The 24,908-nt window shown below is 40.3% G+C and overlaps 1 protein-coding gene across 3 annotated transcripts; it reads right to left on the reverse strand.

The window, feature by feature from the left end:
• Positions 1 to 32: 32 nt before the first annotated feature.
• tmem198ab (transmembrane protein 198ab) lies at positions 33 to 23,424 on the reverse strand. 3 transcript variants are annotated; one of them, XM_074626488.1, is made up of 6 exons: positions 23,314 to 23,424; positions 23,005 to 23,167; positions 3,383 to 3,622; positions 2,724 to 3,305; positions 2,342 to 2,541; positions 33 to 2,179 (listed from the first exon to the last, which is right to left on the reverse strand). In XM_074626488.1, exons 3-6 carry the CDS (start codon positions 3,537 to 3,539, stop codon positions 2,027 to 2,029), a joined length of 1,092 nt encoding a protein of 363 aa, XP_074482589.1. In that variant the 5' UTR covers positions 3,540 to 3,622; positions 23,005 to 23,167; positions 23,314 to 23,424; the 3' UTR covers positions 33 to 2,026. The 3 variants fall into 3 exon arrangements, with proteins under 3 accessions (XP_074482589.1, XP_074482591.1, XP_074482590.1); XM_074626490.1 differs by lacking the exons at positions 23,005 to 23,167; positions 23,314 to 23,424 and adding an exon at positions 13,830 to 13,971; XM_074626489.1 differs by lacking the exons at positions 23,005 to 23,167; positions 23,314 to 23,424 and adding an exon at positions 12,091 to 12,193.
• Between the last annotated feature and the right edge of the window lie 1,484 nt (positions 23,425 to 24,908).

The following is a 24,908-nucleotide window of genomic DNA, read 5'->3' on the forward strand; positions in this document are numbered from 1 at the left end:
AGCTCAAAGACGACTCGCACACATTGATCGTATACAGGCCAATAGGAACACATGCTTTAATAATCATAGTCATAATTCAATTCTTTTTTAAAAAAAGCATGGAGTTACTGGCCTACAGTGATGACATTGCACTCTCCTTTACAGAACGGCTTGAGAAATAAATAAATCAGCAAATAAATACATCCCACTGGAAAAGAACATGTCTCACTTTCATTAGATTCCTAAGAAAGGTTTAAATGAAATGATAAAAATAACAAAAAAAAGTTAGTAAGTGCTGTGTTTTATGTACAAATTTCACATTGATGCACATGAAAGGGTGGAGGGTGTTTGGTGGGGTCGGGGGCGGGACGGAGGGGTGAGGTCATGCATCTCCGTTTCCCACGGATGAATAAAAACGTACCAGACATCCCCCCCCTCCCCACACAGCTGCTTGCTTTTCCTTTAAAAAGGTAAAGACGACAACAAAGTATTCACATTTTCACTGGTGACAGAAATGTTATGTTGTCGCAAATAAAGAAATCAATGCACATGATGGAAGGAGTTGTTGGTCTAAGTACAAGTTGGTATGGCCAATAGTCCACTGTTTGCATCCAGACTCTATGAGCCTTATTTACACTGGCATCTCAGCCTGACTCTCATTTTTTATATTTTTTATCCTGCTAGTTCTGAGATGAGAAGATTTTTAGCTCTCACCAGCTGCTTCTGCACATTTTAAACTGCTCAGATTTTGATTGTTTGCAGCACAAGCAACTGGAGCTAAAGAGTCAACGTTTCAGACAGATGATGGAACAAGTGAAACATATCTTTCAGCTATGCTTATGAAATAAAAATATTAATTCTCTGCTTAGCAGCGTAAGTAATCTCTTGGCGTGCAAACAGTTTGCACTGCAGGGATGAAATTCAGGTTGTAAAATAATCAGGGATTGTAGTTTCTACTCGAAAATCCTCGAAATCGTTTTTTATGTGAAATCTCAAATGAGGTGCCAGTGTAAACGTGGCTTTTTCTGCTGTCAGCTAAAAGCAAATCCTCCTCGTATATCCAGGCATCTGTGAAGACAACTTGACTCCAACAGTATTTTTTACCCTGCTTGTTGTAGCTCCATGGCTACCCCCCTGAAACATCCTTCTGTGATCACATTTAATGCAGAAACAAGCCGTCGATGGGAGATCTGCCAGTAACCCCCCTCCGGTTGCTGAGTGGTACAGTCCACAGAGGGGCAAGGCACCCGTTTAAACAGATTCCCCGGCCATAGGAGAGCAGTTTGACGCTTGAAGAAGTGTATCGTCCAGCACCAAGGGTGACGTCTTTCCCCATTTCAAGGACGATTTTTGTAGTCCAGATGGCACAGAGAGAAAATGAAAGATCCCGGTTTGCATTTAAGGGCCCTTACTTCCCTTTATAGATGATCTTTGTTGGACTTTTAAGACGCCTACAGGCTGAGGAACTAGTTGCTTCGGCACCATCAGTTGAAAGTCGGTGACAGCAGTAGAAACAGCACGCTGAACGAGGGCTAAGTTGTATTGTGATTTTTCTTAAGATGCCTGTGTTTGAACCTGAGGCGGGTTTTACTGAAACTGAGATCCCTGATCTGGTTTGAGTTGAGACGGTGCCAAACAGGCCGGGGCCGGGTACAGCAGGCTGCTTCGGGTTTCCACGTCGGCCCTTAAGATTGTAGCTGTGGTGCGTGTTTGTGTAAGTGCATGCATGCATTTGTGCATTTGAATGTACTGAAAGAGAAGAGGTCAACCAAGCCTCTGCACCACGCTGATGGCTCCAGCAGGTAGACACAAGGAAAGCTGAGCTTTATAATCCAAAATTCAATTAGTAAAGGGTTAAACATGTTTTGCATTGTGGGTAAATCCAGCCCTAAATATATTTCCATCCTTTTAGGGGTGTGGCTAAACCCAGATTATGTTTAAACCCTTTGCAGTGGTGGTTTGTTGTAGCTCAGGTGTGATTACACCCAGGTGGGGTAGTGTTTGCAGAGTCATGTGGTGTATTCAGGCCTCTGAGAGGTGGGAGTGGTCAGACACGTAGTGAAGGTCCTGCAGCTCCGGTGAGGGGAGTCGTGGAGCCGGAGTCGTAGCCCATATCCACCACGGTGTGCGGTCGGCCGACCAGCCGGCTCGGGATGGGCTGCGCCTGCACCTGCCGGTCTCGGAAACTCTGGATGTAGCTCTGGACGGGGCAGAGAAAGACTTTGGTTTAAAGATGAAAACACACTCACACAAAACAACACAGAGCAACGACCAATCACACTGCAGGAAGCATAAAAAAGACAGAAGATGATCAACAAAACAAAATGACAGCAGCAACAACAACAGAAAATGAGATCCTCACTGGCGAGAGGACGTCTGTGTCGTAGCGGCGGATAGGGTTGGGCTTGCGGCGGTAGGCGGGCTCAGTGTGAAGCTGCTTGGCCTGGTGATGGTTGGAGGTGGAGCCGTGCTGCTGCTTCTTCTTCTTCTTGTTGCGATAGCGATCGTCTCGCTGACGAATCCGCATCACCTGCATCCTCCTCTGCTGCCGGCTGATGATCACTGTGGAGGACAAAGGGTCGACGATGAGGAGAACCTCCAAAGTTAAAGACAGAAGATAGCTAGCATATGCTAAAAGCTTTGTAGATGTTTTAATGTAGATGATGTGCATACATTCGTTTTTAAAACAGTAAATGGAGGCAAACCAGGAATACTAACAGCTGATAGTGACAAGTTTTCCTCACCCTTGGTATGGGAGTATCCCTCAGCGGTCACCTTCCATTGGACCATGACACCCAGCAGGGTGAGGGCAGGCCACACCCCGAGCACCACCCACGTCAGCCAGCACACAGGCTTACCAGGCGCTGCTTTAATTCGCTCGTACATGTACAGCACGAGAGCGAAGAGCTCCACGAAGTAGTCCAACGCCACAGTGATGACAGCTGCACCGAACACCGCTGTGGACAGCGTTGTGAAGAGGCGCTGCCACTGCAGGGTGAGCACGGCGAACAGCATGCCCAGGCCAAGCAGCACGCCCAGGGGCACCCAGACAGAGCGCGGCGGGCTGTCAGAAAGCTCCTCCAAGCCCACCAGGGTGGCCACGGCCACCAGCAGGCCCAGCAGCAGGCCCACCATAAAGAGGCCCACGCTGCGAACCAGCATGGTGACCAGGCCGCAGAGCGTGCCGATGCCAAGGCCGATGCCCACCGAGGCCTCCACGCTCAGCTGGGTGTCCAGAACGCGCTCCTTGTAGCAGAGCATAAAGATAACAACAGAGCCAAACATCAGGCCCGTCAGGAACATCACCGCCTTGAAGCAGCGGTAGCCTGGAATAAGAGGAAGAAACATCGTTAACAGGGCCGTCACCTAATGAGTAAACCAATCACATGGAAGTAGGACTCACCAAAGAAGCAGTAAATGATGCCGAAGAGACAGCACATGGAGCAGACGACGGAGGGAACCACCTTGTGGCGGCCGCTAAAGTCCTCGCAGCCATCCAGTCGCTCGGGGCTCAGCTCCTGGTCGGGCTGGACCAGCAGCATCTCCAGGGTGGTCGTCATGGTGATCAGGAGGAGAGAGGGGAGATGGAGGACAGGTGATCAGGTGGGAGGCTAGGGAGCGCCACACAGCCGCATGGTTTCACCTGGACATAGAGAGAAGAAGAAAGGGTTCAACAATCAGATGAAAAGGATCACATAATGCTAATTTATGGACAGAAACTAACTATCTGAGGGTGTTTCTGAAACTCCCAAATTAAACAAAAATCAACCACCTATGAATTTTTATTTTAATCACCAGAGTATGTAATACATATAAACAGATTTTTAATCTGTAATGTGATTATTTTTTACAGTTTTCATCACTAAATGTTCTTACTGCAACATTACAATAATGTTCATTTTATACATTTCCCTTTTTTAATTTCTATAAAATTGTTAAGACATTTAAATTAATTTTCATTATTTTTGTGCATCATTGTAAATATTGATATAAAAACATTTCTAAAAATAATTTCATGATTTTCTCTATATCCTGAAAAATGTAGACAGTAACCATAGATGTCAGTCTTCATACACAAAAATATATAAAATATGTTGTGTTTTATGACAGATATTGTAATGTCTAATGTCTTTAAGGACATGTTGTGGAAATTACATTTGTGCTAACATTGCAGATAAATGGAAGCTAGCGAGGTCTGCTACATTAGCTTTGACTCTTAGCATCTAATAAACATGAATTATGAAACACAATTACTAAGCTGTATGGTGAGGACACACAATAAATACTTCATACTTCGTTTCCATAGAAACTAGATTTGTTTGGGTTTGAATAAAACTTTTACCATGGTATTTGTTCAGTGTTGCGGTAAGGACAAGTGTGGGACCGGCGCATTTAAATGAAGAAAATCATAAAAATGACTCGTTAGCAAATACATAATGGTAATATGGTGTAAAGTAATATGTATATGTAATAATTCCATTTGAAATAATGTCATATTATAATAGAATTAGCTCATTATACGTATCTCAACATTGAGACCACAGTTGTGGGACATGAAGAAAAGTGGTGTTTAGACCCATTAAATGCTTCATGAATTTTATTAAATCACATTATTTAGCAATTATCTTGATGTCTAGATGGGTAATAACACTTTGTATATATTTATTAAGCATTGCACTGCAAATTTTTACAAAAATCCAAAATGTCACTGCTGGGACTTAAAAATGCCCGTAGTTGCAGAAACACCCATGAACATTTTTTTTCAGAGAGATCAAAACCTTTAAATCACTTTAATCAAAACACTGGCCATCACTTTCTGCAGACTGTAGCATAAACTGTCTTCAGCATACGTGTTAATATCAAGATAAGAAAATTGTGCGGTATTACTGTACGTTTGGTGCATTCACTCAGTCTCACACTTCACAACATACCCGACATAAACCAGACGATCCTTTTGACAATTTAGATCATGGATGCTCTAAGACAGACTTCTCTCTAATCCTGGATGAAGGGAAGTCCTTGAATGCACCATCATAACATTCAATGCTTGCATCTATAATAATAATAATAATAACTGAAGTTTGAAAAATAAGTAAACTATGACTGGTCATTTATTTCAACCATGTTTTAAAATGTCTGCATGTTGATTTTCAGAAAAGGTACAGTTGCCTGCACGGTTGGAAACCAATGGTAAAACTGGTGGTATAATTTGAACCATCAGGTCTTTGTGATTTAAATCTATGAAAAACTACCAGCATGATCCAAAGGATCAACAACACTGCCAGCAACCAAAACCCCCGTTACCCTGTTTATAAAGTGGCTTTCAAATCTGCAGCAGCGTAAAACAGATTTGGTTTTGTGTCTGCACATACACATACAGTTTGGCATCCCCGATGGCGGAAACGGCGGATAATAATAGCTCAGATAACAGCGTGTGTTTGAGCCGGGCAGATGAGGGCAGTCAAAGCCTCTCGCTCTCTCAGTGTTTGATCAGAAGGCATTTAAGGGGAACGAGAGCAGCGTCCTTCAGGCCACTCCAGGACAAAGCCAACACATTTCTCTCATGGCTCAATCGTTCATCAATCATCCTGTCATTCAGTCTATCTAATCTACAATAGAAGAGAAACAATCAGAGTTCTTTAGAGTCCTAATCCTTTGTGGTGCGCCCTTGTTAAGTGTCTTATATTATTATTACATTCAGATTATGACCTTATTTTAAGTTCAGTGTGTACTTCTGTTATATTATCTTGGGTTTTCTACCTCAGCTCTCACTGTATCAGCTATTTATTTTGTTTTGTTTCCTTCCCTGCAGCCTTTCCTCATTATTCCTTGTCTTGTATCCTTATCTATTCTCATTGCGATTGATAAAGTACTTTATCTTAAGTTATCTCTCTGTAGTTTTCTTCTTTATTTGGTTTCTTTACCTGCAGCCTGTTTCTGAGTGACCTTATATTATCTAAGTTGAGCCAATTCTCTCTGTGATTAATAATAATTATCCATCTATCGTTTTAAGCCACCTCAGCTCCTGCACTTTGTTTCCTTTCCTAAGTGTCCTTACACTCTTTGTTTTTGGGTAACAATGTGATGTCTTATCACATATAATCACTTCCTTTCCTTTTGATTTCTTTCCTGCCCCCTCATCTGTATTCCAACAACGTCCTTTGTTAACAGCACTCGGTAAATAAATTTGCCTCGACTTGCTCCTTCTCTGCACCCAGCCTTGTTTGTATTGGTAACGTCAGCCTGTGTACACCTGTCAGAGACCTGTTAAATCATTCAGATCTCCTTCTGTTTCCTCCTCGTCCTTCTTCACATCCTTCCTAACTGTGCATCACTCCATTTCACCAAGAACAAAGGGCTTCATGCTTAACTCAACCGTATATTATGGTATACTGTATACCTGTGTAGGTATACTAGTAGGGCTGCAACTAACGATCATTTTCATTGTTGATTAACCTGTTGATTATTTTCTGGATTAATCGATTAGTTGTTTGGTCTGTAAAATGACAGAAAATGGTGAAAAATGTGGATAAGTGTTTCCCATAGCTCAAGATGACGTCCTCAAATGTCTATCAGGAAAATACTGAGACAAACACGCAGAGAGTTAAAGGGATGCCTACATCATGCTTTTATGTAAAAATGGAACTATTGTTGGGTCAAAAAGTGCATAAAAAAGTTAAATAAAACTGTCTTTGTCCTCGTTCACTTCCTTCCCATGCCTCATCCCTCCTCCCCCTCTGGCTGTTTTCGTGCTCTCCATCTCGGGGTGAGTTCAGTCCGACTGTGGAAGGTTTCTGGGTCAGAGGTGCTTATGCAACTCCTATCTGGGGAACTTTGCTGTGATATTCATGAACTCCCCCATCCCTCTCTCCTCCTCCCTCACATCCTTCAGTACATACTTTTTCCTCCTTACCATCTCTCGGATGCCACTCCTTCTCATCCTCCCATTTACCCTTTCTTCTGTCGTCTCTAGTTAATGACCTTCCTGAGGGACGAGTTATGAAGGGGTGGAGAATTTGTTTGTGTCACATATGGAGGTATATACTGGTCCGGCAAGTTTGACAATGTACGAGGGAAGCAGATAAAGCACTCAAGTGTTGAGCTACTGTATTTGACCTTTAACCTCTAACCTCTCTGGGGTGTAATATATTAGTTTATCATGGTACAAGTTACAAGGGAAAATAATCTTAAAAAGCATCAAATTCTTTCTACTGGGGCTGTCAATCAATAAAATATTTAATCGTGATTATTTACACATTTATTATCTGTTCTAAATGAACCTTAAAGGGAGATTTGTCAAGTATTTAATACTCTTATCAACATGGGAGTGGACAAATATGCTGCTTTATGCAAATGTATGCATGTGTGTTGCATAAAGCAGCATATTTGTCTGTTTTGAACAGATACAAAATGTGATTAATCGCGATTAACTATGGACAATCATGCGATTCAATATTTTAATCGATTGACAGCCCTAGTATTTCTTTCATCTTGATTCACGCAGCAGGAAGGACTAAATGCAGGAGAAGACTAGTGCAAGCATAGTCAATTGTACAACAACTATTATTGATTTGCATTGAATAGCGCCATAATAGAAACAGTCAGTAGGAAGAGGCTGATGAAAAGTAAAATAAAAAATGTCTTTAGAACAAACTAACACCACACCAATATACACAGATACACACACATACATATTCTTTCTACATTATTATCCCCATTTTTATCCAGACATGTCATATTAATAATCATCTTTTGGTGGAGGATTAGCAGGTCGCTGCCGAGTGACCCCGCGCGTGCGTGTGTGTGTGGAAGCATTAAGCCGTTTTGTACCGCAGATCAAAAACGTGCAGTTTCTATGTTTGCAGATGGATCATCCTCTGGAAAAAGTGAGAGAGAGAAAACAGACGACAGGCGAGTTTCTTCTTCTGCTGTCAGCAACAACAACACCACGGTTCTCCTCCTCCCGCCCTGCTTCCTGTCTGTTGCCACGACGACGGAGGGATGCTGACAGACCAGCCGGCCCCAGTCCGCAGCCTGACCAATGGAAGAGCAGCTTAAACTCCCATAGCAACAGCATGAGAGCCAATCGTTGGCCCCGTCTGTTCCCCCTGAATGTGTTCATATACGGCAGTGTGTGTATGTGTGTATGTGTGTGTGTGTGTGTGTGTGTGTTCCTATAGAAACACTGCTTTAAATTATAAATGAAATATTCCAGTTTTAATGTGCTAACATCACATCAGCATGTTTCATCAACTATTTTCATAATCAATTGATTATTTTATTTTAAATATTATTTACTGTAAAAGATGTGAATATTTCGGACACATGCCTACAAGTTACCACAATGATGTCTTCAAATTGCTCATTAATGTGGCAGCAACGTGCCAACAAAAGGCAGAGAAGAAGACTGCTAGCAAGTAAACATGGATGTAAACAATGAAGAAAACTCCACGAGGGAAAACCTGAGTCTTCATCTGGAATCATTAAAAGAGTGAGATGGGCCTGCTGGTTCCAGTCCTCTGAATTTGTTGTCACCATCTCTTATTTTGTTCAGTTCAACCCTTTCAATAAGGAGTGGTGCGTTCATTGTCGGTTGGAAAAAACGTCGGAGTCAATCAGAAAAATGCTAACGGGTTGCTCTGAGCGTTTACTAAAGGTTAAGTTAACAGAGTTGACTGAAAATGCCATTGATGGGATGGAAATGATAAAATGGAAAGGGTAAAATAACCAAACAAAACATGAACTGACTGAATAATCAAACAAAATGAAAATTCAGTCTGATTTCAGAGACAGAATCCAAGATATACTAAATATAAAATGCCAAATTTGGTCTGAATGCAGCTGATAATCTAAATTCTGTAAACAGAATCTCCTCGTCTCCATGTAATAAAATGTCTTTAGTAACACAGTGAAACCACTAAAACCTCTCTTCCCTCATTGTCTCAACATCGACGATAAATCTCTGGTTTAAACAAATGCAGTTTAACGGTTCAAACTGTTTGTGGATCAGTCAACAATGCCCAGACACACTGACACAGATGTGCAGCCTTTTCCAGTGCCGACATCATCAGGCTGAAAAAGAGACCATGAATAAAGAAAACGTCGTCTATTAATACACAGAGTAAACAGACTGGCTGAGAACCACATGCTGCATCAGGTCTGACCTACATGTTAAAGTCCACAACACAGCTCAAATCATAGCATGGCAAACTGCAGCCCAACAGGCAACAACAGCTGTCAGTGTGCTGACTTGACTATGACTTGCCCCAAACTGCATGTGATGATCATAAAGTGGGCATGTCTGTAAAGGGGAGACTCGTGGGTACCCATAGAACCCATTTACATTCAATGATCTGGAGGTCAGAGGTCAAGGGACCCCTTTGAAAATGGCCATGACAGTTTTTCCTCGCCAAAATTTAGCGTAAGTTTAGAGCGTTATTTAACCTCCTTCACGACAAGCCAGTCTGACATGGTTGGTACCAATGGATTCTTTAGTTTTTTTTTGTTTCATATGATGCCAGTATCTTCACTTGTTAAAGCGTTAAAGAAATTAGTGGCGTTGCAACGAATTTGCATCATTATCAACAGCCATACTCAGTGAAATCCAAAAGAGGTTGAGAGCATCATTGTGAAAAGGCTCCCACCTAAATGATGCAACAACTTGACTGGACTTTCATAAATGTAATCTGGACTTGCTAACATGCTAATGTTAGCAGGACAAACAATATTTCCCTTTGAAATCTGGCTGAGAAAAGTAAGATGGAAATAGTCCGGTGACGTATCAGAACTTCACATCGGTACTTTCTGCTTCTGTGAATAAGACTAAAAAATAATTTAGTTTCCGCTGCATAACACAAGCAGAGGAGGTTGACATGATTCATTTTGCATTCATGCATCTTAATGAGCTCTGTCCCAGACAGAGAGACGTCTGCAGAGGTAGACGGGGAGCCTTTTAGTGCCCTTTATTCACCCTGTTAGAAGAATCAAACAGAAATTCACTGTTTGTGTGTCCTTTTCTGTGTCACATCATTGATCATTTTTCAAACACGCTCGGTGTTTTCTTTCTCTGCATTTCAGTTTCTGCTCAGTGCACAGAGGGCTGTGTAGGTTTCATAACCCTGTGACTCATGAATTCTCTTCATGATGAATTTATTTAAAAAACACTTTTGTTCCAAATTCTCCTCTTCACTTCTGTTTGGTGATAAAGGCTTCTCTAGTGCCGGAGAAAGAAAACCCACAGAGAAAACAGTCACTAATAATAAGACTTTCCTCCATGTTCAGCTGCCAAATCATGAACTCCTTTTAGTTTCATTAATTCTGCTCACAAAGCTGTAATCACTAATGCACTAACATACACATACATTTGATTATTGGTAGTTTTTACATGCTGTAATATTTGAAATAAGATTTTAAGACTACACAACTTGTGTGTGTGTGCGACACCCAGCTGTGTTAATCCCTTAGACGAGGTCTCCTGCTCGCAGTCGGAAGGTCAGACGCTGGGCGATGCTCTCTGACTGAACTCCTCTGTTGTTTATCTTTAGCCAATAAGAAGGCAGAAACTCCTGTGACCTCATCAACCGGCGTCTGGCCAGCCATATGTTTACTATGTTGTCTGCTAGTATTAATCTGCTGCTATCAAAGCACTGGTGTGTTTAAACACTGCATCTATTAGATCCTGATTTTCCTTCCGGGAGATTAATACGGGTGTAAGAAAAAAACGATACTCATGAGTATCACGATATTATGTTTTGTTACTGTATCGATTCTCCAAAATGCTGAACGGATTTTTGATTAACCTCTTAAAAATCGGACAACCCACGGTCGGGCCCGGCCACTATTTGATCTTTCGGAGGTTGTAGCTTGAAGCTAGAGTGAAGATACTGGTATCATATGAAACTAGAAAACCTAAGGAATCCATCAGTACCAACCATGTCATACCAACAAAGGAGGCGAAATAACACTCCAACGTTACACTAAATTTTGGTTCTCTGCTCAAACGAGTTCTGTGTGTTCTCTGGAGGACATTTTGAGATTGTGTCAGTGCTATTCTTTATTCTCCTCGGGCCTTTTCTGCCACAGTTTGGATGTTACTTTGCTTCAGCACATCCTTGAGTGTTTCCAAAAAGTTGAGGATTATTTGTGCGGTAAGGTTTAAAATTGAAGGGCTCAGTTGAAGTGACTGTAAAGCAAAACTACAAAATGACCAAAAACACTTTCCACTACTGAAAAACAACAACTCTGCAGAGTTAAAACACTTCACATAAGACCATCTGCACAATGCAACAAGTGCCTCAACTGTCGATGCGTCACGCTGCAGATTTGTCCAACGTGAAAATGACAACGTGAATGCGTGTGTGTGTCACAGTCGTGACTGATGCCGAAGCGTCGATGACGGTGAATAACAGCAGGACAAGGAGTAATATGACCAACTGTTCCCGGACCTGCTGCTGTGAGAGGATCCAGTTGAGCCAAAAATAAGTCAAACAAACTCCCTGTTTCCAAACACAACACATGCTGAACACATCGTTCCTCAAATCAGAACAAATATTCAAGAGAACAGCCACACGAATGTCTTTGAATGACACCTGTGCACGTTCGCTTGTATGTGCAGCCAGGAGAAGCATGAAAAAGGTGAAGAGTTTTTGTGATTTTCCTACTTTCACATCAGTTAAAGAAGGAGAGGAATAAGGAAAGAAGGAAGCAAAGATGGGAAAAGCAGAAATTCTCCCACAATGGAAATACTAAAGCAGTTCAGTTCATTTAGTTCAAACTAAATGTGAGTCCTCTGAAAGACATTAAAATAAACCTGCATCTAAATATGAAAACTGAAACTGCAAAATTCCCACATACCCCTATAACCTCAGAAACCTTTAGCCTTAAGTATTTAACTAAATGATGTTGAGTTCAGATACATTCAGAGTGATATTTTACACCCAGAAACAATATGTTCTTCCTCATAAACCCCCACATACAAACACGTTATCTGATGGGGCTTTAAAGCACGTGGGCAAAGAGAAGGGAGAGAAATGAGAGGAAAGAAGAATAAAAAACGCCAGTGGCCTTCCCACCATGTTGTGTTACGTAACGACCTCATAATGCATTACTCACTGCACTTCAGCTCCTCTCCAAATCTCTTTGCATTGGCAACGACTCCCGTGATTCAAAACCAGGAAAAATACAAACCTCCCCCGTGTTCACAAACATTTCTGTGCAGGTGGAAAAAACATTCATAAAAACATACAAATTGTTCCTTTAGTGTTCCTTTTTATGGCTGCAGGATGAATATATTTTTTGATGTAGGGCTGCGTCTAACAACTATTTTCATCATCTCTCAATCAATTGTTTAGTCTATCAAATGTGAGAAAAAAGCAGCAACAATTTCCCTCAAGAAACTATTTAACTTTATTCAGAATAATGAATATTAGCAGCTTGTTTAGTTTAACATGGGGAAATTATTTAAACATTTTATACGCATTAAAGTTTAGATATCAATAAGTATGCAAAGACCCATAAAGTGACACTGGCACATAAAATAAACTATTAATCACTGTTGTGCACCCAAACTATCCCTTTAAATTCCTGAATGACAAATCGTGTTTGAGAAAATATCTAACTTTATTCACAGTAACTGAGAAAGGTGTAGTTTTACATCCAGTTTACATCACTACTGCATCTTAAAGACTCAGTGACAAGAGTACAATCTGATCTGAAGTCAATTCTACATCCAGTTTACATCACTACTGCATCTTAGAGACTCAGTGACAAGAGTACAATCTGATCTGAAGTCAATCCTACATCCAGTTTACATCACTACTGCATCTTAGAGACTCAGTGACAAGAATACAATCTGATCTGAAGTCAATCCTACATCCAGTTTACATCACTACTGCATCTTAGAGACTCAGTGACAAGAGTACAATCTGATCTGAAGTCAATCCTACATCCAGTTTACATCACTACTGCATCTTAGAGACTCAGTGACAAGAGTACAATCTGATCTGAAGTCAATCCTACATCCAGTTTACATCACTACTGCATCTTAGAGACTCAGTGACAAGAGTACAATCTGATCTGAAGTCAATCCTACATCCAGTTTACATCACTACTGCATCTTAAAGACTTTGTGACAAAGAGTACAATCTGATCTGAAGTAAGTTAAATGTGCTCCTCTCTCCATCACTGACCTGAGAAGTCTGCCGGTGGGACATGTCCTCATCCAACCACCCCTCTTCCCTGTTCACGGTGTGTGAATGAAAATGAGCCAGAGCACATGATGCACACAGACCTCTCTCTGTCTCTCAGTGTTGTTGGCGAGCCATCCAAGGTAACAGGCTGGTGGGAGAGCTCGCCAAAAACAGTCCTGTTCATGACGAGCTCAGAGCGAGCGGCCAGCATCCCGCCGCTCGCAGCGGAAGACCGAGTGTGTCACCGGTTTACATGTCAGCCTCCAGGAAGAGAGAGCTTGTTGTCGTCAATCGTCCTGCCGATAACCTGGCACACAAACCGCCACCCGTCTGCACATGTTAATCAATACCGGATGCAGAGGAAACGTGACTGTGTGCAGGGGAGAGTGTGGCGGCAGGATCGTTGCATGTGTGTTTGTGTTGTCACGTGTCTCAGTCAGACAGAAACACAGACAAGAGACAGGTCAGATGGGTTAGGACAGGGAATGATGGAAATTCCCAACAGGAAGGTTAACCCAGTTTTTACTTTACCCTAACTTCAGTCTGTGCAGTTTTTTTTGTTCTCCAAAAAAGGTAAGACTTCACTGGAAGAAGGTGACTCACATGACTTTTTCCACAGAACAAGAACAACATTACGCGACTTCGGCGGTCGGCGGCTCTCACCCACAAACACCCGCGCGACTCCGGGGGATCAGGCACGACCGCCGGCGCCAAGAGGCCGAGGCGTTCTCACACCTCCTCAGACACTCAGTGAGCAGGTTACATAAGGCTGAGAGTGAATCTGCTGCTCCAGTTAGAAAAACCACGCGTGGCTGCTGTCATTTCATCTGATTGGACAGAATGTGGAGAATCTGCTGATGGGGACGCGGTGAGAAGAAGAGGAGGAGGAGGAGGAGGAGGAGGAGGAGGAGGAGGAGGACACTGAGGCCTTTGTCCATGTTAGACTCTGTTTTTACCTCAACAGGCTGCTGAGAGGGCAGCATCGAACACATGCAAAACTATTTTAGTCTATAAAAAGGTAAAAAAATAATCACAAGTTCCCAAAACTCAAGTTAACGTCTTTAAGTTAACGAAATCCAAAGATATTCAGTTTACAGTCAAATCCTCACATTTGAGAAGCTGCAGAGTGTCAAATGATTTTGATATCTACAAAGTGGAAGTATTTTTTACATGTGTAGTTTACATACATTTTGATATATATATATATAATTATTGTGTCTTAACAGTTAAAGGACTCGGTCTCAGATAAAATATAAAAAAACATGAACTAAGCATTGAAACATCAACGCAGGGCCGCCCAGCAAAAAGCTGCACATAAAAGTTGAACTTGGCACAACTTTTCCTGCAAACAATGCAGCATTATCCAGCAATACACTGCCAATTTTTGTGCAAATTCCTTGTAGATTACTTTGTAACGTGAGCAGTTTACAAGTAGTAGTACAAGTTAAATGCTTCAATCTGGTGCACTTCGAGAGCAAAATTAGCAACATTTAGAGTTAGTTAAACAATTTTATGCTCTTAATTTAATCATGAACACATTGGTTGTATAGATAATATCTATACCCAAAAGTGAAGCCAAAACATCTCCATCACCGGCTGGTGGCTGGCTGTTAGTTTAGGAAGCGCTTGATTTGATATGCTGCAGTTTTCTATGTGCATTTTAAACGTCAATATCTCAGGCGATCATATTCATTCATTAAATTGTGAGAAGTCAAAATTGTGATCACTTTTAATATTTGATTAATTGTGCAGCCCTAAGGCGAGGTTAGGGTTAACAGCAGGACTGTCCCTAACACACTCCGTCCTTTCTGACCATCATTTTTCACCTGCAGCTTCCTCTCAGGTGTCATCAGACCTGCAGCAGCATGTTTGAATACATTCTTACGTAACTGCCACCCTCCTACAACAAAGGCTTCTCTATTTCACACCGTCTTAATCCTGCTGCTCAGTATGACTGAACAGCCCCCAACCAGCTCTCTGTTCTCCCCCGTTCGTCCGCCGTCACCCTGAGGGAGAGGCTCAGGAATATCAATGACAAATGTGGAGGAGAAACTAAACGCAGCTAGGGTTAGAAACTATAGGCAGCTAGGGTTAGAAACTATAGGCAGCTAGGGTTAGAAACTAAACGCAGCTAGGGTTAGAAACTAAAGGCAGGGTTAGAAACTAAAGGCAGCTAGGGTTAGAAACTATAGGCAGCTAGGGTTAGAAACTAAAGGCAGCTAGGGTTAGAAACTATAGGCAGCTAGGGTTAGAAACTAAAGGCAGCTAGGGTTAGAAACTAAAGGCAGCTAGGGTTAGAAACTATAGGCAGCTAGGGTTAGAAACTAAAGGCAGGATTAGAAACTATAGGCAGCTAGGGTTAGAAACTAAAGGCAGCTAGGGTTAGAAACTAAAGGCAGGATTAGAAACTATAGGCAGCTAGGGTTAGAAACTAAAGGCAGGATTAGAAACTATAGGCAGCTAGGGTTAGAAACTAAAGGCAGCTAGGGTTAGAAACTAAAGGCAGCTAGGGTTAGAAACTAAAGGCAGGGTTAGAAACTAAAGGCAGCTAGGGTTAGAAACTAAAGGCAGGGTTAGAAACTAAAGGCAGCTAGGGTTAGAAACTAAAGGCAGCTAGGGTTAGAAACTAAAGGCAGCTAGGGTTAGAAACTAAAGGCAGGGTTAGAAACTAAAGGCAGGATTAGAAACTATAGGCAGCTAGGGTTAGAAACTAAAGGCAGCTAGGGTTAGAAACTAAAGGCAGCTAGGGTTAGAAACTAAAGGCAGGGTTAGAAACTAAAGGCAGGATTAGAAACTATAGGCAGCTAGGGTTAGAAACTAAAGGCAGCTAGGGTTAGAAACTAAAGGCAGCTAGGGTTAGAAACTAAAGGCAGCTAGGGTTAGAAACTAAAGGCAGCTAGGGTTAGAAACTAAATGCAGGGTAAGAAACTAAAGGCAGCTAGGGTTAGAAACTAAAGGCAGCTAGTGTTAGAAACTAAAGGCAGGGTTAGAAACTAAACGCAGCTAGGGTTAGAAACTAAAGGCAGGATTAGAAACTAAACGCAGCTAGGGTTAGAAACTAAAGGCAGCTAGGGTTAGAAACTAAATGCAGGGTTAGAAACTAAAGGCAGGGTTAGAAACTAAATGCAGGGTTAGAAACTAAATGCAGGGTTAGAAACTAAACGCAGGGTTAGAAACTAAATGCAGGGTTAGAAACTAAACGCAGGGTTAGAAACTAAACGCAGGGTTAGAAACTAAATGCAGGGTTAGAAACTAAATGCAGGGTTAGAAACTAAACGCAGGGTTAGAAACTAAATGCAGGGTTAGAAACTAAATGCAGGGTTAGAAACTAAACGCAGGGTTAGAAACTAAACGCAGGGTTAGAAACTAAACGCAGGGTTAGAAACTAAATGCAGGGTTAGAAACTAAACGCAGGGTTAGAAACTAAAGGCAGGGTTAGAAACTAAATGCAGGGTTAGAAACTAAACGCAGGGTTAGAAACTAAATGCAGGGTTAGAAACTAAACGCAGCTAGGGTTAGAAACTAAAGGCAGGGTTAGAAACTAAATGCAGGGTTAGAAACTAAACGCAGGGTTAGAAACTAAATGCAGGGTTAGAAACTAAACGCAGGGTTAGAAACTAAACGCAGGGTTAGAAACTAAACGCAGGGTTAGAAACTAAAGGCAGGGTTAGAAACTAAATGCAGGGTTAGAAACTAAACGCAGGGTTAGAAACTAAATGCAGGGTTAGAAACTAAACGCAGCTAGGGTTAGAAACTAAAGGCAGGGTTAGAAACTAAATGCAGGGTTAGAAACTAAACGCAGGGTTAGAAACTAAATGCAGGGTTAGAAACTAAACGCAGGGTTAGAAACTAAACGCAGGGTTAGAAACTAAATGCAGGGTTAGAAACTAAATGCAGGGTTAGAAACTAAACGCAGGGTTAGAAACTAAACGCAGGGTTAGAAACTAAACGCAGGGTTAGAAACTAAACGCAGGGTTAGAAACTAAACGCAGGGTTAGAAACTAAACGCAGGGTTAGAAACTAAACGCAGGGTTAGAAACTAAATGCAGGGTTAGAAACTAAACGCAGCTAGGGTTAGAAACTAAAGGCAGGGTTAGAAACTAAATGCAGGGTTAGAAACTAAACGCAGGGTTAGAAACTAAATGCAGGGTTAGAAACTAAATGCAGGGTTAGAAACTAAATGCAGGGTTAGAAACTAAATGCAGGGTTAGAAACTAAACGCAGGGTTAGAAACTAAACGCAGGGTTAGAAACTAAACGCAGGGTTAGAAACTAAACGCAGGGTTAGAAACTAAATGCAGGGTTAGAAACTAAACGCAGGGTTAGAAACTAAACGCAGGGTTAGAAACTAAATGCAGGGTTAGAAACTAAATGCAGGGGGAAGAATCACCTCAGCATTTCTGTCTTTGAGGTGTGATGTCAGGAAATCTGTGAAGTTTTACACCAAAGGTTCAAGAGAGGAACAAAGGTGATGCTTATTTATTTTTAACAGACTTCATGACTGAACTGTCCATAATGTTTTCAAATTGGTAGTGCACCCTATTTAACACACACAACCTCAGAGATTAATTTCGGCCAATTAAAAGCCTCGGTCGGTTGGAGGATGGGACACATTTGTCCCTTTCCATCTGTCGCAGCCTCAATCTGTGATTTAGGTTGACAAAACAGCTCTTTTTCCACATTGGTCTGAAAACAAAAAAAATCTAGCAGTTACATTAAGCTCCACAAAAAAGGTTCTAACGTTCAGGCTGTCAGCCTCATCAGTCTGAGTTAGAGAGCCTGTGAAAAGACATGAAAACGCTGAGCAGAGTCCAGAGAACCAGCAAGAAAATGTATGAAAATACAGTGAAGACAGGAACCTGCCGACAACCAACCAATCATCATAACAGCAACCTCAAAACCATCAGTTATCACCAGGACTTCATTATTATAAAGACTACTGTGGATGAATTATTTATCATATTCACATTATGTATCAGAAACAAACATTTGTCCTGATTTCTGGCTCATCAGAAAACCAAATGAAGCTGATCAAAGTCTACAACAACACTGCGGCACGTGCAGGAAATAACCCATGATCCTCTCTGCTCGCCCTTACATGCCACCTTCAATAACACACAACGGGAGGGTCGAATCCAGTTATTCCTGGCTTCAATGCTTCAGCCACTGAGATGAATGAACTGCAGAGTGCAGCAGATGTTTGTGCACTTCAATTCCCATTTTTGCATTTGAAAGAATCTGGTTTGGTGACTTAAACGTGATAAAAAGAAACTACTTTCATCATTTTAACTCAACTGCTGCTTTATTTTGTACCTGCAGATAAAAGGCACAACTGTCCACATCATGTCACCCTCTCCAGAGCTCGCTGAGGATCACCTCAATAATCCTGATGCAGGAGGGAGCAACAGTTTTCTCTGCACCTGTCAGCTCCCACAACAAGCTCCAATACTGTGAACATCTGGCCTTCAGCAGCCTGCAGGTCTCAGCTCACCGCTTGACAATCTACACTAATTAGCTCTCGTCGGTGCACCTATCACCACTGCTGGACCCTGAACGCCTCGTAGGAAATTATGCTGCGCTTCCTGCAGATTCTCAGACACGGCAAAATAAAAATGCAACATGAAACTGTGTGTGTGTTTTCATCAGCAGTTGAAGCTCTTCATTAAACTTCATCTCATCTGGTCAGTGCATGTGAAGGTGGAGGGATGTGGGAATATGGCTGTTGCACAGAAATGCAACTAAGTAAGATGCATATACTCACTGAATCTGTTGATGCCACAGCAGATTAAAACTTTACTACTCAGCTACTCAGTCAAATGTCATTAAAAAAGTGTTAAAATATCAAAAAAACAAATGTCTGATACACATTTGGTTGAAAGTCAAAGTTAAAGGTCCAGGGGTACGGAGTACCCCTCCACTCACTCCTCCCTTTCCAAGACTGCGGTAACGTGAACCGCTGAGTGCAAAACCATGGTAACACTGTTGGCCTCGCTCAGAGGTCATCCATACCATAAAAACGCTACTATAGCAGCAACATATTATGTCTGTATTATGTTTTTATTTTTTTATTTTTAACAACCATACATATTTAATAGGCTTATTTTTTGATCAGCTCTTCAGTTGTTGCTGCATACTTTTCTAATTCTTAAATGTATATCTTGATTAATAATCCAAACTTTAAAAATAACAATTTTATTTAGACAGAAATTAACGAAACGCTGCGCTACAGAAAAAAAATCAAGAAGGCCTCACGACCCCCCGTGAAGTATTGATGGCCCCTAGTGGGGGTCGGGACCCCCAGGTTGGGAACCAGAGGTGTAGAGAACTACGGTGGCCTTCAGGTAATGTAAAAATGCTAAAGGTTGTAGAAACATGGCGGACTCAGTGAAGAGGACCCGCTCTCTATGTAGACATGAAGGGCTTTTTCTAAGCTAACGAAAACACAACGATTCTTAGTTTCAGGTGATTATACACCAATAAAAACATAGTTATGAATATTATATTCCATTTCTGCTAATAGATCCCCCTAAATCATACACACTGTGCCTTATACAGTATACGTGGTTATGTTTAAGGAATAATTTAAGCATATAAAGCAGCAATGTTAGAACTATAAACCATTTATGTCTATTTGCTTTATTGTGTATAATATTCTTATTGTTGTGTACAAGATGAGCGATAAGAAATGCTGCGAACTGATCATTATCAAAGAGGATGAATCTTGATATAGATTTGAGGTAATATGATTTGAATGCAACCATAAATGCAAAGAATCTCCAATGTAAAAGAGCTGATTCAATAAGAGGCACAAAGTGTAGCTGGACCTGCAGCCTGCAGCTGGATGTTTCTGAGATCTCAGTGAAGCTGCAGCAGCTGGAGAATAAACTCTCCCTACACCAGACTCAGACAGAGAGGAGGAGGAGGGGAGGAGGAGGAGGTGAGACGGGGTGAGGGAGGAAGCGAGCAGCACCATGCCGTAGATGTTGACCCACTAGCGGTTTCGAAGCGACGTGTTGTGGCATTTTCATTCCCCCGGCGGTCTGCAGAGCTCTAGTCGGGCCGCCTCACTGCGCTCATAAGACACACAGTGAGTGAATACACAAAGAGCCAGCTGAAGGTCTGCAGGGTTTTTATCTGAACATCCTCTCACGTCTGTGAAGCTCAAAACACACCAGGAGTTATTTTGGAGAAGAAATGCTATCTTTCACTTTGTCTGCTTCAGTTAGCAATGTCCTACATTTCCCAGAATGCCTTTCAATGACCTCCAGAGAGCATGAATTCAGTTCACTTGCACTAGTTGAAGGTACATCAGTAACAGTTTGAGTTAAGCTTCTTTAACCTCTTCTACCCGACGGACCCCGTACCGGGTTTGGCTGAGCTGTGTGTTAAAACTTCATAACATGCTGTGGTGGTCTTTTTTCTGAATAGTTTCTCAAATACGAGGCCTTAATGCTACTAAAACAACACTCCAAGTGGATTTTGTCCAAACAATGTTTGTTTGGCAACGATTTAAATATTTTATAGTTAAAAAATCAACACAGGAGAAATTGTATTTTTACTTTATAATATTTTTGACCGTTTTTATATTGAATACATACCTGACTTTTTATTATTTTGTGTTATCTTATTTACATTGTTATTGATCTTATTTGTTATCATCTAAGTTTTACTTGATCACATTTCATTATTTTAATAAAACTACTCCATTTGGAGTCAAAATTATACAATCTAGTTGTTTTTTATTGATTTTCTACTGTGCACAATGGTAGAATGTGATGATAAACAGGGTAAATGTCATGGCCAAAGGCTCCATTGGGTACACATAGCCTCCTTTAGTGGATATTAGTAGTATTTTAGAGCCAGATTCCCTTTCAAGAGGTAGAAAACCCATTTGGCACACTTTGGGAATCCAAGTGGCCAAATGGAGAGTCCTCCTGGTCCTATCCTGACTAAAACCTTTGTAGAATCGATGTGCTTTGTGTTATTTATATCTGCTTGGGCACAGTTGTATGTCATGTCATCTCTGTCATGTCCTGTTGTTTTTATTTGTTTTATCTGTCTATGTTTAAATTGATTCTTGTAAGGTGTCCTTGGGTGTTCAGAAAAGCGCCACTAAATAAAATGTATTATTATTATTATTATTATTAGTTGTAGTCGAGGATTTGCTGAATGAATTCAGTGGCATCTCTGTGCATGGCATCATTGCTATAATGGTGTTATCCACTGTCTAATCTAGAAAACATTTTAGGAGAGGATAAAAATGTAAATCTTTCCTTTGGTTCATCACAATGTTACTGACACTGAGGATGAATTCTCTGAGGTCTTACCTATCCATAGAGACCGAGATCATGCATATTCTTTTTCTAAACTCTCTCTAGCAGATCCCTCAACTTTATTTTTATATTGATTGTAAAGTGGTCTGTAATGTGACTTTCCTCACTCTAAATTAACAAAGCTGCAATCAAACTCATCATGCCACCTCACTCACTTCCAGGAACCAAAAATAGAAACACATTAAGACTCCAAGTTCATCCAGGGCCTTTCCAGTTATCTAAGATATTCAATTTACAATGATATAAAACATTTGAGAAGCTGGAACAGTTACTGTTCGTTGCGGGCCCTAGTCTGTGGAACAAACTGCCTCACCACATCAGATCTGCTCCTTCTACGGAGTCTTTCAAAGCACAGCTCAAGGCCCACCTCTTTTCTTTGGCTTTTGAATGTACTTGAATTGTGATTACTAATTGGCCTTTTATAATGCTCATTACAACAGTCTTTTACTCATGGATTTTACCTTGGTCTCTGTCTGTGGATGTGTGCGATTTTGTTGTCTGCTCTGTTGACCTGTTTTTATTCTGCCTATGTCTGTAAAGCACTTTGGTCAGCTCATGTTGTTTTAAATGTGCTATAGAAATACATTTTAATTGACTTGACTTACTGTTTGACACTGTTCCCTTCCTGTCAGTGGACTAATCGATTAATCTCTCGGCTACACCAGACCTAATTATCCAGATCTGAGAGGGTTTAATCAACCAAATTATCCATGAATGAATCCCAGATTAAAACGAAGTTATGAGGAAAGAACAACCAGTATATGACTTTAATAATTAGTACTCAGTTTGTTTAAGACGCCTTCAGGGACCTCTGGGAGAGCTCAAACTCCAGACAAACAAATGTACACTTTGGTAAACACACCATCTATTCATCAGATTTTAACGGTTCTCCATTAGAACAGTAGAACCTCTAGAGAACCATCTTTGTTCTCCATTAGAACAGTAGGACCTCTACAGAACCATCTTTGTTCTCCATTAGAACAGTAGAACCTCTACAGACACAACCTCTACAACCTAAATAGTGCATTAAAACAAATCAGTAAGATGATGTAAAAGAAAGGTGAAAAACAGCTATATAATGTATCTTTAAACTGTAAATGAACTGTAAAATACTGTGAAATTAATGACGTTCAAACTGTATTTTTCATTAACAGTACAAAGCTGTACATTTCAGCGACAGTATAATAATGTTAATTTTACAGTAACATAAAGGCAACCCTGCTGCCAGTTCTTTACTGTTATTTTACTGGGAAATTCTTAACAGTGTGTGCATCCATCTGCTCTAATGAGAAGCAATTTGACTGACAGGATGATCGACCCTGATGCATCAGCGACCTCAGCATCCAGCTGACCTCATTTAAAGTCCTCCACATTCAAAGAGGATGCTGGTGCCTTCAGGAGCATCCTCTCCTGATGGATTCACATCAACCCTCCCAGGTTCATGATCTTTGACAGCATGTGACTCAGACAAAAGAGACGCACCGTGCAAGTAAACAGGCCACTCACCTTCATCATCATCGACAGGTTGACGCGCCTCATCCTCGTTCACATGACAGCAAAAGGAACCAGAAACACCGACCATTTGCAACGTTTTCTCCCTGCAGCCTGCAGGATGGTGGATCCCCGATCTGGCTACTCCTCCATGGGGGAAAAGCGCACATAAACCGGGCTGAAAAACAGCAATAACCCGGGTTACATGTCGGATAAAAGCAGAACAATGAGTGCAAATTAGAAGCAATGTGTTCGAGCATCCAGGCTCAGGTCTGGATGATGGAAGGAAGGATGCATGGATGGATGGAAGAGCCTCTCACATACCCGGTGAAGAAGGTGGCCTCCGCTGCAAAAAATGACGAGTCCAGACTTGTGAAAGGCTGCATCGCATTGTGACTGATTGTGTTGGCAGAGAAATACAAGTCAGGGAATTGCACAGCGGCTCCTAGAGGATGAGATTTTAAATGCATCCAAAAATATCAACAAAAACATACTTATTTTTGTTTATTATTATCCTTTCACAAAACACATGTGATAGGCAATATTTTCACATTATTTTACATGTATAATACACATGATAGGCAATATTTTCACATTATTTTACATGTATAATACACATGATAGGCTATAATTTCACATTATTTTACATATATAATACACATGATAGGCTATATTTTCACATTATTTTACATGTATAATACACATGATAGGCAATATTTTCACATTATTTTACATGTATAATACACATGATAGGCTATATTTTCACATTATTTTACATGTATAATACACATGATAGGCAATATTTTCACATTATTTTACATGTATAATGCACATGATAGGCTATAATTTCACATTATTTTACATATATAATACACATGATAGGCTATATTTTCACATTATTTTACATGTATAATGCACATGATAGGCTATAATTTCACATTATTTTACATATATAATACACATGATAGGCAATATTTTCACATTATTTTACATGTATAATGCACATGATAGGCTATATTTTCACATTATTTTACATGTATAATACACATGATAGGCAATATTTTCACATTATTTTACATGTATAATACACATGATAGGCTATATTTTCACATTATTTTACATATATAATACACATGATAGGCTATATTTTCACATTATTTTACATGTATAATGCACATGATAGGCAATATTTTCACATTATTTTACATGTATAATACACATGATAGGCTATATTTTCACATTATTTTACATGTATAATACACATGATAGGCAATATTTTCACATTATTTTACATATATAATGCACATGATAGGCTATATTTTCACATTATTTTACATGTATAATGCACATGATAGGCAATATTTTCACATTATTTTACATATATAATGCACATGATAGGCTATATTTTCACATTATTTTACATGTATAATACACATGATAGGCTATATTTTCACATTATTTTACATGTATAATACACATGATAGGCAATATTTTCACATTATTTTACATATATAATGCACATGATAGGCTATATTTTCACATTATTTTACATGTATAATACACATGATAGGCAATATTTTCACATTATTTTACATGTATAATACACATGATAGGCAATATTTTCACATTATTTTACATGTATAATACACATGATAGGCTATATTTTCACATTATTTTACATATATAATACACATGATAGGCTATATTTTCACATTATTTTACATGTATAATGCACATGATAGGCAATATTTTCACATTATTTTACATATATAATACACATGATAGGCAATATTTTCACATTATTTTACATATATAATGCACATGATAGGCTATATTTTCACATTATTTTACATGTATAATACACATGATAGGCAATATTTTCACATTATTTTACATGTATAATACACATGATAGGCTAT

The sequence above is a fragment of the Sebastes fasciatus genome, chromosome 24 (assembly GCF_043250625.1).
Source record: "Sebastes fasciatus isolate fSebFas1 chromosome 24, fSebFas1.pri, whole genome shotgun sequence".
Lineage (NCBI taxonomy): Eukaryota > Metazoa > Chordata > Actinopteri > Perciformes > Sebastidae > Sebastes > Sebastes fasciatus.

What these genes read in the sequence shown, in the direction of transcription:
- tmem198ab (XM_074626488.1), bottom strand. Translation starts at nt 3,539, where the DNA reads ATGACGACCACCCTGGAGATGCTGCTGGTCCAGCCCGACCAGGAGCTG. An exon ending in CATCATTTACTGCTTCTTTG is followed by an intron (nt 3,306 to 3,382) that starts GTGAGTCCTACT and finishes CTCTTATTCCAG; the next exon opens with GCTACCGCTGCTTCAAGGCG. An exon ending in GGGATACTCCCATACCAAGG is followed by an intron (nt 2,542 to 2,723) that starts GTGAGGAAAACT and finishes TGTCCTCCACAG; the next exon opens with TGATCATCAGCCGGCAGCAG.